The following is a 15,070-nucleotide window of genomic DNA, read 5'->3' as shown; positions in this document are numbered from 1 at the left end:
TCACTAGAGCTGGGAAAAATATGAAAAAAAACATTGGCTTTTCGTCTTCTTCTCTGGTAACTCCACCAGGAACGTTGACTAATGAGAAACTGGACAGAAATCTCTGCACTATATTTGGGGGAAACTCAACCATGGAAAAAAAGAAAGGTTCCCAAGGTTCCAATATAGACTCTCACATTCAGATTTAATATTGTAAGCATGAAGTCGTAATTGCGGAACAAATCCTAACGGGTTGAGACAACCGATGACTCGAGAACTGCACGATGGCTCATCACGATGAATCATCTCATTTGTAAAATGGATATAATCTCCTGCCATCAGAGACTTGTCAGACACAATATTGTGAAGTCTGAAGTCCCCAACAACCAACAAGCCTATGATTTCCATATTCTTAACTAAATCATGGGTCTGTTGAAGAAATAAAAAAATGATGCATGGCAGCTTCATTTATTGTCTGCACCCGTGACTATCTGCTCTGTTCCACGTTAGACATCAGCTCAGAAGGTACTTAATACCTTCAAACAGGATCAAATACAAAATACCCTTCCTCCAGTATTTGATTAAGGTTTTTCTGCACATTACTCATTTCTCCAGCTAGAGCTATCATTAACACGGAGCTAATGGATCAACTGGCTATTACCCCGGTTCTGCCTTAGACAGCCACCATCAACAGCCACCATCAACACCATCTGTGCTGAGATATGACATCATATCCCTACTGCCAGCAGTATTTGGAAGGGAGAGGTCTTTTTAAGTAGCAATTGGGATGGGGGGATAGAAGCCCACAAGGGCTTCATTATTTTTAAAGACAAAGACAGTCCTGTATTTATATAATTTAGAAAATAAGTAGATGGAATTGTTGTAGATTAGAACTCCATGTAACCAATCACATAAGAAATCACAGAAATGCCATTTTTGATTGGCTGCCCATACGTAGACAGACTGAAGGCTCCGGGAGTGCGGGACCTTTTCATATTCCCAGACTAGCATTTAAGCGAGAATGCATCGGATCATATAGAAGATATTGTTCTTTTTGGCCGTATAAATGTGAATGATATGAATGTATTCAACAGCACAGGGAATTTAAAGAATATATGTTACTTACATGTACCCAGAGACACATTGTCCCAACTTTTGGACATGTCATATGGATCTATAAATACATATAGATGGGCTTTTTATTGGCTTATAGTTGGAGTTTTCAGTTCAAAACAGAAATGTGCATCATGAGAAGGATCTATAAGGAATAGGTTTATTTAATATTGGAAGACAGATGATGGGTTGATTTCATCCATCGACATTTATTTCATATTCCTGTTGAATGAAACTCATAATCCATTTTTTTCTACTTGACCTTAATAATTTGGTTTCTACCATACAGTCTACCAAACAAACAGCATTAAACGATTTGTCCTCTATGACAAAGTTAGTTGGAACCCTCTACAGCAGGAGCGTCCAACTTCCGGCCCTCTAGCTGCTGCAGGACTACAGTTCCCATAATGCTCTTTCAGATAAGGGGCAGGCTGAGGAGTATGGGAGATGTAGTCCTGCAGCAGCTGGAGGGCAACAGGTTGGTCACCCCTGCTCTACAGTAACTCATCAAACCAGCCTTAAACACAGAGAAGCTGTACCCTAAAGTGAACTTTTTCTTTCATTTACCTTGAATTTATCTTGAAGAGTCCATTGTGTCTTAGAAATCTTTCTCTTTTTATCTGGAATGTCTAAGGCTTAGCTATCAGTTTGAGATAGTGGACGGTTTCTTTATTCAGCTCCTTGCCAAATCAGGGCAAAGACGAGACCAACAACTGATTAAGTGCCGAATGGGGCTGATCTGCCGGCAAATTCTATGTTTCTTTGCAAGCATTTTTTTGTACACACATTTAAAAGTTTTTTCCTCATGTATGAACAACTTTTAGCCATTAAATTTCTTTTACCGTCCATAATAATTTAATAGATTTCACATTTTTTAAAACGCTTTCACAGCAGTGACCAGTAGAGGGCGCCTTATTTGCATGGAAATTAATGATTTTACCAAAATAGTAAGTTAATATATTTTGACCCATTTAATTCTTTCAGATTTTTTTGAGAAATGACACAAATAATTCTATCTTTTTTTTTTTACAAAATATTCTCCTTTTCCGACCCCGTAACACCATCTACCACAATAAATGAATTTCTTTACCTTGTGCTTCATTGCACTGTGTTATATATCTATTAATGATGTTTCCTGTTGCTTTTCAATCTGTTCCATTATAAAACAAGGCAATTCATCTTTCTTCCATGTTCATTTTCTTAACAGGATTTTAAATCATCTATGAATGAGGTTTCCAGAAATGTGTTTTAATTCATGGATGCTTTCAATTATTTCTTGTGCATTTTTTTTTCCAGCGTGACATCGTCATAAATTAAATGCCGATATGTGTTTTGCATTTGTCAAGCAACATGTTTTAATTCAGATTACTTAGTGTTCTCTAGTGGAATGCAAGAAAAACCCACATTTTATAGGAAAGCTGTCGCTAAAAGAAAACTTTACATTAATCAGCGGAGCAGAACAAAGTTCTATGTTAATATTTTGTAAAAGTGTAGCAATTGTAAAGGTATTTTAATAACTTTTGTTGCTTTTTATTATTATTATTTGTCTCTCATGCTTAGAAGAAATATTTCTTTCCACATCCTGGACTTAGTAATGACTTGAATTTTGTTTAATTACTTAAAAAAAGATTAAACATATATTTTTTAAAAGGGTCATTATGTCCATTTTCATTCTCTATTCCTTTCTGTAATAGTTTTACTTTTAATGGAAACTTTTAGCAATGTCAAAATCATTCCTGAAAATATCTTCAACTCATTTTATTTCTTTATTTTCTCTCCTTTTTTATGGTTTTAGATGTATTCCAGGACTATTCTGTAATCTCCACACAGACACATTTAGTTATAGAGGTCTATTTACAAAAGGAGTGTTTGCCAAGGAGTTGTGCTTTCACTTCGCTCTTAATTAGGAACGCCCAACACTGTCCCATGTCTCCATCTAGCCCTGTGTAATGTATAATTCAATCTGTTAACCCTTGAAGAAACGTAAAATATTTAATAGACACGTGCAAACGGGCCAAAAACGGTCCGGACAAATTTAGTTGCGCCCATTTGTTTTCAGGCAACAAATTTAGTTCCCTGCCCATGCGGTTCTGCTGAGGCCATTGGAGGGCATTTTTAATTTAGGAACCAAATTCGTTGCCCGGTGCCCACATTCACTCACTCTCTACGACTGCCATTCACTCTCTCACACTCTCATTCTTGTTCACTCGTTTATTTTGCCCTCAGTTGGCGCTTTCGGCGACGTCCTCTTTGTCGATTGGAGGATCGGGGAGGGCGTCGCAGCAGTGTATTCAAGTCAAATGCATTTTTTTTTATGTCTGTATTAATTTAATGTTAAAAAATGGAAAAAAAATCCTTATTCATTCTTTCATTTATTACGGGCTCTGCGCTAAACCATTCTACTCAATGACATTATGAATTATTTACAGGCGGACTGCAGATTAGTGGAAAAGTCTTCCAGTAGAGTTGTTGGAGATACAGTAGGAGATCTATCACGTCTCTTATGATTAAATGTGAGATGTGTTTGCTTTTTTGGCTTCATTATGTTCAGCATAATATCCCATTGATCCACCGCATCTCATAAAATCATAATATTCTGCTTTATGAAACACTCTTCATATACGTCAACTTGTATCATTTGCTTGTTCTTCTGATTTTATCTACACTATAGGAGAATTCATAAGCAGGACAGATTTAAATGATTTCCAACTGTTAGTGTTATGAACAAATATGGAAACAGATGTTGGTTCACTGCTTGTTCTGGGTTTATCATTGAAAAAAAAGCTATTTATACAGAATATTGTCAACAATGTGTCCAACTTAAAGAGGACATAAACAATTACAATGGAATGTTTAAATACCAAAGGCACGGGTGTCATTTAAAGAGATACTACTGTTTTTTTCTTTACTATATCTGAGTGTTTCTTGCCTGAATTTGTATTCCTTCATGAAGGGACGTTGGTTGTTAGGCTTCTTGATCGGTCTGCCATTAAAACCATGCAGCCTTTGCGATGTTTATCTGTAATGTAACAATGTTTAAGAGAAATGGTAACTGCTGCTTCAAGTTGAGGACCGGCCTCATTAAAGTGGATCAGGCTAAAGATACACAGGGGGAAGTCTTTCGAGAATTACTTCTAACCCATGTTCCTTCTCAAGCTAGGCCAGGTGAACTCCAGAGGGACTTTGCATTAAAGCAAGAGTTTCCCGTACAATGGATCTGGTCCAGAGTGGCATTGAGTTCTGTATCCGTTCACCTATGTTTTCAAGGCCCAAGAGGAGATTTTCCTAAAGGGTTGACCAGATTATTGTTCACATCATTATCCCTAATGTGTTGGGCAACCTCTGTTTCTGGGCTACACCTGAAAATTCTCTGGGTCAGTTTCTTCTTTCTATGGGCAAGGGATCTTTGTTTGGCCTCAGCCATTCCCCACCCACTTATGGGTCTAGCCACACCCCCTAATAAAGCTAGCACTACCTCTTCACAAAAAAAAACACTCCCCTAGAAGATGGAGATTTCTGGGCATCCGAACCTAAAGAGGTCCCCCGGTATGCTTTGGGCTTCCCATCAACAGTGTTGAGCAAGGGTCCATTTCTTCCAGATCTCTTCAACACTCATTTAATCTCTCCTTACAGTACCGATGATTCTCTGCAGCCTCCTTCAAGTCACTCAATGAGTGATCTCAAGAAAAATAAAGAAAAATAAGAATTTGGGTATTTCACATTTTAGGGAACAGCGATATGTTTCTCACTGAAAATATCAAAATACCTATTGAATTCCATTTTTGTCTTTGCCGGTATAAGAGATTTTTTGCATATGTAGATTAGAAGAGGGAATTTTTTTTCTGTTTTATTGGGAAAGTTATTAAAATTATACCATGTCAGCGATGCTGGTGGTCAACCATCAGTTTCATGCTGTGGCACCTGGCTTTGAACTGCTAATTATTTGGTATGAAAACGTGATGTGTCATGTAATTTTCTGCTGTGTAGATGCTACGCCTGAATACACTCACTATAGGCAGATCTATTGCTGCTATTTAAATAACACGATAATTATAGTGATTTTAGCTTTCACAAAAAAAAAAATATTCAATTTTACTTGTATTTTATTTTTCATAAACACGGACATTGCAGACTATTCCATCGAATGCCACAATTATTCTCCTTTCTTTTCTAGCATCAATTGTAGTTCATAAATGGTGGTGTCAAATGAACCCTTGTATGGAGGGGGAAGATTGCAAGGTTTTACCGGACCTCACGGGCTGGTCCTGCAGCAGTGGAAACAAAATTAAAACTACAAAGGTATGTATGACATCATCTAAGCCAAACGAGGGCATTTTCCTATACCTCGAGAAAATTGGATTTGCTTGTTCATATTCAATATGTTTAACCTGAGCTTTCGATAGTTGGAGCCTATACTTTAGTTAACCCCTTAATGACAAAGCCTGTATGGGCTCAAAATGCATTGTTTTCAATGGGTTTAGAGACCGCCCATTGTCCTTAAGGGGTTAATATATAATATAATTGTTAATATATATCATTGTTGATATCCATCTATATATATATATATATATATATCAACAATTATATTAAATAAATTACAGGCTGTATAAAAAAACACCAGTTGGCTTAGTTGACAACTGTAAATAAACTTTTCATGTTTCAAAAAATCTCAATATCCGTCCAAATATTTCCATTTGTTTCCATATAGTGTACAGTTCCCTTTCAATATATGATTGTTAAGTGCCATACTTGGCGCGTCTCAGGGTTTAACCTGGAGTCTCCAGGTGAAGAACTGATTCCCTGGGTCTCCAGGTCAGTTTCTTCTTTCAACGGGTAGGGGAGAGGCATTTGACCACGCCCACTTCCTGCCTACTTCCCCTTCTACTTCATGCCCATTTAAAACCTGCCTCCATATGTGGCTAGCCCCACCTCCTCATGAATCCACTCCCCCAGTAGAGGGACAGCCCTGTGAAGCCTGTCCTGTGACACTTCCAGGTATGACTAGTGTAGGGATTATAAATCAATTTACACTTTATAATTTTATTTCCATTTTAGTTAAATCATAAAACCATAACTACTGACCCCAATTTTTTTCTACAGCTTGTTATTAAGTTGTACTAGGTTTTTGAGTTCTCAACTACAGGTATATTTAATGATGCTATTTTTATTTAATCACAACATTTTTAAAAAAAAAACTCCATCTGAAATTGATTTGCTGTAGGGGTGCTCCCAGCAGTGTTAAAATAAATCTTCCTAAGTTGCAGTGTGATAGTTGACTGTATATAATAATGTTTTTTTTATATATTTTCCCATTTAGATTAATATTATTATTATTACTATTGTTTCCCAAAGGCTTTCACATCTGAATTTATCATGTAATTATTTATGACACGAAGTCCATATATGTTCCGCCTATAGAGTTTAGACGCTCTTGTGGGATCGTGGGATAAAGCTCCGATTATTGAATCCTGCGGTTATGTTTTTTCCAAATGACATCATTATCTGATGTAGAAGAATGGCCGCGTAAATAGGACACTTTTGGCAGTTGTGTATTTACTTTTTGCCCTATGTATAACACTTTTCCTAGTTATCAAGCCATCTCCATATCACATTGTAGTAACCGATAGAACCGATCGGTGTTTATCTCCTGAATTTCGCTGTCAGTAATATATTTGCTTCCTTAAAACTGTGACATAATAGCAAAAAGAACACGGAAGCATTTAAGGTGTTTTTATGCTGCTATGGCAACAAGGCCGTTGAAAATATCAGTGCCTTATCTTTCTGTAACTTCACTTTGGGATCATACAAATTTGACCCACAGAAAATAAGCGGAAGGCATGACAAACAATTCTATTCTGTTCAGGGTCTATGGATTTAGTTCTAAAAGTGTCATATTTACCAAAGATTTGGGACATTGCCTGGGAAGTGTAATAATAATGGTCTAAAATTAAATATAATGATTAATTTTTGAAATGGGCATATATATATATATATATATATATATTATTTTTTTTTTTTAATTATAGATTAATGTCTAATGGGAAAAAAACATTATATTCTCACATTAGAAAGTAGAACTCTACGGAAAATCAATATAGGTCTATATGAGGGATCCGGATCATAAAAGTAACGGATGCTGGACCCCCATTTTGGGAAAACTATTGCGTATTAATATTAACTCACAGGGGTTAAATTGTAATATTTTGTGTTTTTACCCTAAATGTTTATTGAGAATAACTCGGTCTAGTCCAGGTTTAAGTGTTCTAGAGCCGATGTTGTTGGCATAATCCGGTGTCATTATGATATTGTGTTAATTATGTGTTAATCCTTTCCTGTTTCCTATGTCTGGCAATTTTCCCTCCCCTGGTAGGGACTATATAAACTCCTGAGAACTGGAGCAGCTACTCATCTTGTAGCCTGCTTTCCCCAAGAGAAAGGTGGCAACGGTGGCCAGGGACGTCCCGTTAGACCCCTTGGCTCTCGATACAACCCACCAAAGCCTATTTTATTATATCAATTTACCAATACCTATCATGGGCTTTGGGAATTGCAGGAGACATTACAAGGAGGGGGGAGAAGAAAATGTTAATTATTCGTACATTAAAAATTCTTAAAATACTACACTCCGCTTAATAATTCTGCGTGAAAGCCGTAGAAGAACACCACTTGCAGAAATTTACAGCGTTTTAATTTTCAGCACTTAAGGTAAAAAGCATCAGCATTCTAAGACTGACCGTTGCATAAACAGACATTGGAAATTCAGCGCACTTGCCGCTTGACCTTGTGTTAAGAATGTAATTTTTTATACTTATTATTTTTAAATTGCCGTGCATCTTCTTGGAATAATAAAAAGGCAACAAAGTAGCTTTTAGACAGAATTAAATGGGATAATTTGCAGAGTGTGGGAAAAAAAAGAAAAAAATCTGCCATATTATGAAAAAAATTATAAATATAAAATAAATAAATATTTGAAGCCCACCCTTTCAGTGTATGAGAGTATTTGGGTATCTATTGTCAACATTTCCTACTCTTTAGAGGGGACATTACTATAGTTTCCCATTAATGCTCTTTTATTCATTTTTTTTCTTCTTTTAGGTAACGCGGTAGCGAAGAAGGACTCCTCTCCATTGATGATATATGCACTCCTTCTTTTTTTGAGGATTGTTACACTCAATTCATCAAGACGTTCCTTCTAGAATGTATTTGAAATAAAAAGCAGAAGTATCTCCATATTTCATCCTGTTTTTTCCAATTCAGGACTCCAAGGAACATCAAGGACTATGATGAACTCCAAAGAATGAAGAAAGACAATAAGATAAAGTTTATTGGATTAAAAAATAATTAAATATAACCCAAATACCAGGAAGACTTAACAGCAAGAACCCAGGTTACCAATATGGGTCAAAATGGGTCATCAGTTGGCTTTTTGAAACCCGAAGGTCAACTAGGGTTCCGGGCATCTCTTTTTTTGGTGACTACGAAGCCCTTTGGAGAACAAATTTGTAAAATAATAATAATATTGCAATACTGCAGTGGGACATTTTTTACAAAATCAAATTATCTTTAATTAAACTGTTTTTGTGTGTGACCTTTGTGAAAAATATGTAAGTATGAACCAACATTTTGGGTAGTTTTGACATTTTTTTTTTTTTTTGGTTCTGTTTAGAAATTCCAGTTTTGATCTTAAGCCCAATTAGACGGATTTTCTACTATATCTCCCGTTCCATCAGATTGAATGTTCCTCAACTGATTTCAAAGACAATGTACTTTTTATGTTGCCCTTAAGAAAACTGTATAGGTCAAAGACAAAAAAAAAATATTAATTACCGTTAGAAGGATTATATTTCGGAACTATTTTTCATGGGTAGATTTCAATGACAGCTAATGATATTTGAAATATTCTTAAAGAGAACTAGAAAAGGTACAATAAAATGTATAATAAAAGTCACAAAGAGATCTATGATGACCTGGTTTTATTTTTTTTTTCTCTGTACTATGCGGGCTATAACATTTACCTGTTTTGAAAATTGTTAAAAGAAGAAGAAAAAGAGGCGAAAACATGAAAATAAAAGCACAAACATTAGTCAGTATAATTGGTCTCTTCGGAATGATTCAAACTCGGCACAAGTGAATTTTTATGCTCTTTTCGACTATGAAAAATGTTTATTTTAGCGTTACGAGATTTTTATCTTCTGAATTAAATTAAAAGTAAAATTAAAAAGTAGCAATGTCCTTGACTCGCAAATGCATAGAATGATGAAAATTCTTACATACCAGACCCTCACATTTTCACATAAGTGTACGAGCCGACGTGAAGCCAGAATTTAGCATCATGAAATGTATTTACTGAAACTACATTAAAGTAGTCTTTTTTTTCCTATTTTAGTCAGTGTAACCAATTTAGAGACTATTTTTTTCAAATAGAGTCAATTGAATTCTCATCAACCGCTATCCCCAAAACCATTTTTAGATGCAGCTAAACTGAAATTGCTCAAAATACCAGTTTATTTTCTTATTTTGTAATTAACATTCAGACTTTTTTTTATATAGTATTTGAAAACGTGAATGATCCACAATACTTTGTGTTACTAGAATATGCAAATAAACTCAATGAACACATCATCGCTGTATGCAATTATTGTGATTTTCTTCATGTTGATATTATAACAACTATATATTTGATTTCAGAACAATGATTATATTTATTTTTTTTAAATTTTAGATTGCACATTTTTTTTCCAAATTTCATAAATTAGTGTTTTTGTAGGCACCATCTTAATAATTTTAAGACATCAGACTCACATTTGAAAAAGTCCTCCTATATTAAATTTGTATCATTCCTTAAGTAAACATCAACATATTTAACCTTGTTTTTTTTAGGTACAATTAGCATTTTTATGTAATGCCCTTAAATGCAGACCCAGGTGTTTTTTTCCCTATGGAAGTTATAAAGAATTGAGCCATGAAATTAGATTTAGTGGTTATTTAATGTATATTAATACGGTCATCAATCAGTTCATGTAGAAGCATCATTTCTCGGATAATGTCACTGCTATGATTTCTTAGCTGCACACTGGGTTTGCCAGAATAAATTCTTCAAAGTACGGGCAGCAGCCGGCGTATATATAGAGATATGGAATACACAGAAAGTACATCAACACATAGCGCATTATGGCGTTATCTGTTCAGCTGTGTGAGTAAGCATGGTAGTTCACAAAATAGTAGAATCTAATCCCTTTTAATTCCCTCGAACATCAACTTTACCATTTTTTTTTTAAGTATTTGATTTTCCCCAAATTATATAATTTAACTGTGGGTTAATAATATTATTATAACATATTAAATAAATTACAATTTATTTTATTATGCGTTCTTCGGTGGTGGGGCGTTATAGGGCCCCATTAAGCTTGACCGTTTCCGCTTCACCGCTTCTCCAGCACCATCTCAGCAAAGAAATACTTTCCTCCAATCCTCTGACGCTCTTAAAAAGGGAAGCAACAAAAAAAATAAATAATAATTTTAAGTAAGAAAAAAAATCAGCAGGGAAAAAAGAGCATCCTGCCAAGTTGTTTTGCTCCTTCTTGTATTTTGTTGCTTGTTTTAAGCATGTTGTATTTTTTTTTTCCTCCATTCCTATTACGGCAAAGTTGAAACAAATTCTGAAAACAATCGCAAGTTTTTTGAAATTATGGATTCATTCATAAAATTTGGAGCTTTCACAAAGCAGATAGCTCCGGTAACCATAGTATTATTCATTTGTCCCGAATATACTTACCTGAATACCGTAACTGTTTCCTAAAAGTGCAAACAGAATAGTAAGCAAAACCCTTTGATGTTCCTTTACATGTCGCAAATGGCTCACCTGATGCCATAATTGCCTCCCTAACCTTCCAACTTCAAAGTGTAGCATGACAGATGCACTGTCAGAATATGCATCCATCGCCTTTATCATGTAAATACCTGCAGCTGTTATGCAATCGAATTATGAGAGGAAACAACATTTTAACTTACAAAGTAACCTTGTCAACAGGAACTTTTTACAAAAGACCTGCGTTAAATAATATATGATTTGTAACTCAACCGTAGAGTGCAGGGTACTTAGCATTGATTTTTTTTTAGCGGTGAAAGATGATAAGGCAACTTTCATTGCTCCCATGGCATAACACGCTGTTTTAATGTTTAGTAATATCAATATTCGAGGGGTTGCATGCGGTAATATTAAAATGTGTTTTAGAGCTATTTATGCTTTCATTTCAAGTAAACAAATTCTCGTGACCTTTGGGTGGATGGTGGCTGGAAACTAACGAGGTACAATGGCCCATCGGAAGACCTTTGGCTTCAGGTATTGGATGAGTAAATCCCATTTTACTCTTAAGTATTTAAGATGTGAACAAGTGTTGGAGACTTATGAGCTATGGCAGGTCCAGACATTCATGTCATTAACCTCTCTAACCAAAGAATTCATGGGGTTCAGGCACAGAGGGGGTCACCCTACCCAAAATAGTCTCGTTAACAAGGTGTTTTGGAAACTCTTGCTGTACTAAAATATGACTCCTTTTTTATTGTCAATGGTTTGGAGGGTGTAATGCGAGATTTCCTTTTATCTCTCATCTCTTGAGGAGCCATGTTGGGATTGTCAAGTTGGAATACTGTTGGAACATTGACTCTAAACTCATCACCAGTTGAGAAATTAATGAAAAGCCAAGCTCATGTTGTATCGTTCATGATATCGGTTGTATATCCCGTAAAATGTGAGTCGATATATTGGTTTATAGTCAACCTGTAAACGTTTATTTGAATGCAGACTTAATTTGTGAATTAGCACGGAAGTAAAAAAAACCTTTTCACACATCTTTCGGCTAGGATAAACTTCAGAAATATCTTTACCACTTCTTATGAATAGTTATTCATTTTAGGTGTCCCTTCAAGGTGAAATACATGGGAATTCTTGTATTCTTGTGTCGCTTCTCCGGGTCAATACAGAGAATCCTCGAGTCGCAGAAGCAGCATCGAGACATGTCCCACTCCCTGCCCTGGTGAGCCTTGACGTTCCTAGGTATAGAAAGTGTTCTTCTATAAGGCTATATGGGAAGTTTTACATTTCTGAGAAGGCGATAAGCGGAACAGCCTCAAAGCAGAAGCGGTAGAGGCTAATCTACTATGGGAACAAGTATGGGATAGGCAAATGGCTCCTCAATCCCAAAAAAATCCAAGGATTTATTAAGGTTTCCATATTTACATCAGGAACAAAAGGCATCTAGATGAGCCAAAAGGGCCTTGTCTGACGCCAAATTCTTAACGTAGCTTCTCCCATAGGTATCAGAGGAGGTGCTTTTTGTACTTAGGATAAATATATTAAAAAATGTATAATTACTGAAAAAAAAATGTATACAAAGTAAGCAAATCCCTGAAAACAGTAATAACATTCTAGGCAACATTCTCAGCATACAGCATTTTCTCATTGAATGTTTCTATCTTTTCAAGCATTCAGATCAAAAATCTAATTTGCATTTAATCAGGATGCTTGGGAAATAATGTTTCCAATTTTTCAAAACCTTGCAGTCTTAAAAAGAATATGAAAGTTCTATGAATGTTTAAATGTTTAAAATGTTTTTTCTTTCCTCCTTTTTTTTCGATAATGAATCGTAACACTAAATATAGCTTGACATTCAGACAATGATGCTCACATCACGCTTAAGGTTCTATTTGTGAAGTTGTGTAAATACAAAATAAATTGGAAAAGTGACTGGCATGTAGTCCCCTGGAATCATTAGTACCGCAAAACCACATTTTATTATCCAGAGATTATATTTTGGTGTAGAACATAAAAATTCAATAAAAATATACATTATACACAAATTTCAATATAAATATTTAAAAATAAATTATCATATTTAATTTCCATCATTTTTATGTCAATCCTTGATAAGAAGCTTTGTTTTTTTTCATGAAGCAACACTAATTATATGTATTAAAACGCACCGCCAGTTTTAATTGTCTTGGTCTGTAAATACATGGTAGATATTTTTGAAAATATTATTTTTCTTCTCTTGCAAGGTTGTAACTTAATATGTTACAATAAATATGCATATTATATATTCATTTTTAAATATATCCTAATAAAACATTATGTTTTTAAAAATAAAATGGTTAAAGCCTTGTTAGGAGATTTTATGACATCATATTGAATTTGAAAGCTGAGTTATTTCATTAATTATTTAATGAAGTCTTCTTAAACTGATTGTTCTACTATATAAGTAACACATACAAAAATGTAATGTTATGCATTTTAACTTTGACCCCAATATGTTCCTGTCTCCCTAAGCTTGTTCAAAATAGTTTAGAAAGGGCCTTTTTGACCTGAATCAGTGCGGTCTAGGTAACAAGGGCCCTTTCTAAATTAGGTTGAATCGGAATAAGGACAGAAATAAGGGGTCACAAACCCCTTGAGTTAGGCAAGTGTCTTTAGTCTTTCCTGACTACCGTCCACCATTCCAAGCCAACCACCATTTTCGTCCCCCTCCATTGAATTCCAAACCATCCACCATTGAGCTCTCTCCAAAATGTCAATATCCTTCTGGAGATGGGGTCTCCTTAGCTGTCCCCAATACTCTAGGTGAGGTCAGGGATCTGTAATGTGACCGAACTTGAAAGTGGACAAAATCTTTCTGCTGAACAACGTAAAGAGAACCTATTTTTTATTGATAGCTTTTACAGCACGGGGCTAACGATTAACTAAATAGCACACATCACGCATGGAGCGTGCATAAAACCCATGCATTGAAAGCCAAGTGGTATTATTTGTGTTGACTTGTCCAAAGTACAATCTCCATCCACTAATTGCCTTTGACGCCATGAACAAGGGTTGTCTTTGAAACATTGTTTCATTCTATAATTTGCCGCTGAATTCCCGAAAAGCAATGCATCATTCAATTAAATGGAAAGTAATTACATGAAATGAGAGGGTATAATTTGATTTTTCTGCAGTATTTTGGTTTTGTAATTAACTTGTTGGCACCCGTACCATTATCTGATGATGCCCAGAATAGGGAAATTAGTGATGTAAGACAAATAACATGTTTTATGCTAGAGGTTTTGATTACAATTAGCTACTGTAAAAGTATTTCCATTGTATCTTGCGAAGATTCCCAGGGAAATGAATTTATTTAGTTCCCGTGAATAGAATATCACATTTTGATCTAAACAAGTCGTATCTATCCCCGAAGACAGGAACGAAGATCAAATCATTGAACCCATGGGGCGAGTCTTCCGACCTTTCTTTAAATTAGCTGAAACACACGTGTCGACATGGCAAGGAGAAGTGACATTTTGAGCAAACTATAAAAAAGGTTTAACCCCTTAATGACAAAGCCCGTACATGTACGGGCTCAGAATGTATTGTTTTCAATGGGTTTAGGGAACGCCCATTGTCCTTAAGGGGTTAAACTCAAATGATTTTAAGTGGAAAATAACCTGAAAATTTAAATCTAAAACACATGGACCCAATTTTGTTCTATTTCTAAGTGGAGCTGAAGTCTCGGGATTGTGCAAGTTTGTTTTTCTTCAAAATGGCCATATTTATGTTCATCCATGCCATAGAAAAGTCATTTAGAGACCTAAAATCCTAAAAAAATGGAGAAGACTTATAAAAGTGTATCTGTGTTAAATGTAGGGTAATTGTGACTCGATTAGTGTTAGAATTTCTATATAAGAAAAATGGAAATCGTCGTTTTAGCCCAGGAGGAAATCGAGTTTTTAGTTGAAGTTGATACTTTTTATTGGGCCAACATAAGAAAAAAGATTTAAAGCTTTCGGGACCTCAGAGGTCTTTTCTTCAGATGGAACCAACTTTCTTTTGAAGACGAGACCTCTGATATCCCAAGAGCTTATGTAACTACATCTTTTTCAACTACGTCTTCAACTTTTATATATATAAAAATATAACTACTTGAAATGACTTCTTTCTGCAAGTTTCACC

At 35.3% G+C, this 15,070-nt stretch overlaps 1 protein-coding gene across 1 annotated transcript in view; it reads left to right on the top strand.

Moving 5' to 3' along the window:
* Window positions 1–14,855, top strand: part of LOC149278711 (chemokine-like protein TAFA-4) — a 42,862-nt gene extending 28,007 nt beyond the window's left edge. The window contains exons 3-5 of the mRNA XM_089501869.1: window positions 5,267–5,391; window positions 12,009–12,148; window positions 14,765–14,855. Of these exons, the coding sequence (XP_089357995.1) occupies window positions 5,267–5,391; window positions 12,009–12,148; window positions 14,765–14,855 (356 nt within the window). The remainder of the gene's footprint in view (window positions 1–5,266; window positions 5,392–12,008; window positions 12,149–14,764) is intronic.
* The last annotated feature ends 215 nt before the right edge of the window (window positions 14,856–15,070 follow it).

This window comes from Sceloporus occidentalis, unplaced genomic scaffold (genome assembly GCF_023333645.1).
Source record: "Sceloporus occidentalis isolate IW3139 unplaced genomic scaffold, rSceOcc1.0.p SCAF_183, whole genome shotgun sequence".
NCBI lineage: Eukaryota > Metazoa > Chordata > Lepidosauria > Squamata > Phrynosomatidae > Sceloporus > Sceloporus occidentalis.
The sequence above is the reverse complement of the archived record's forward strand: the minus strand, read 5'-3'. Positions and strand labels throughout refer to the sequence as shown.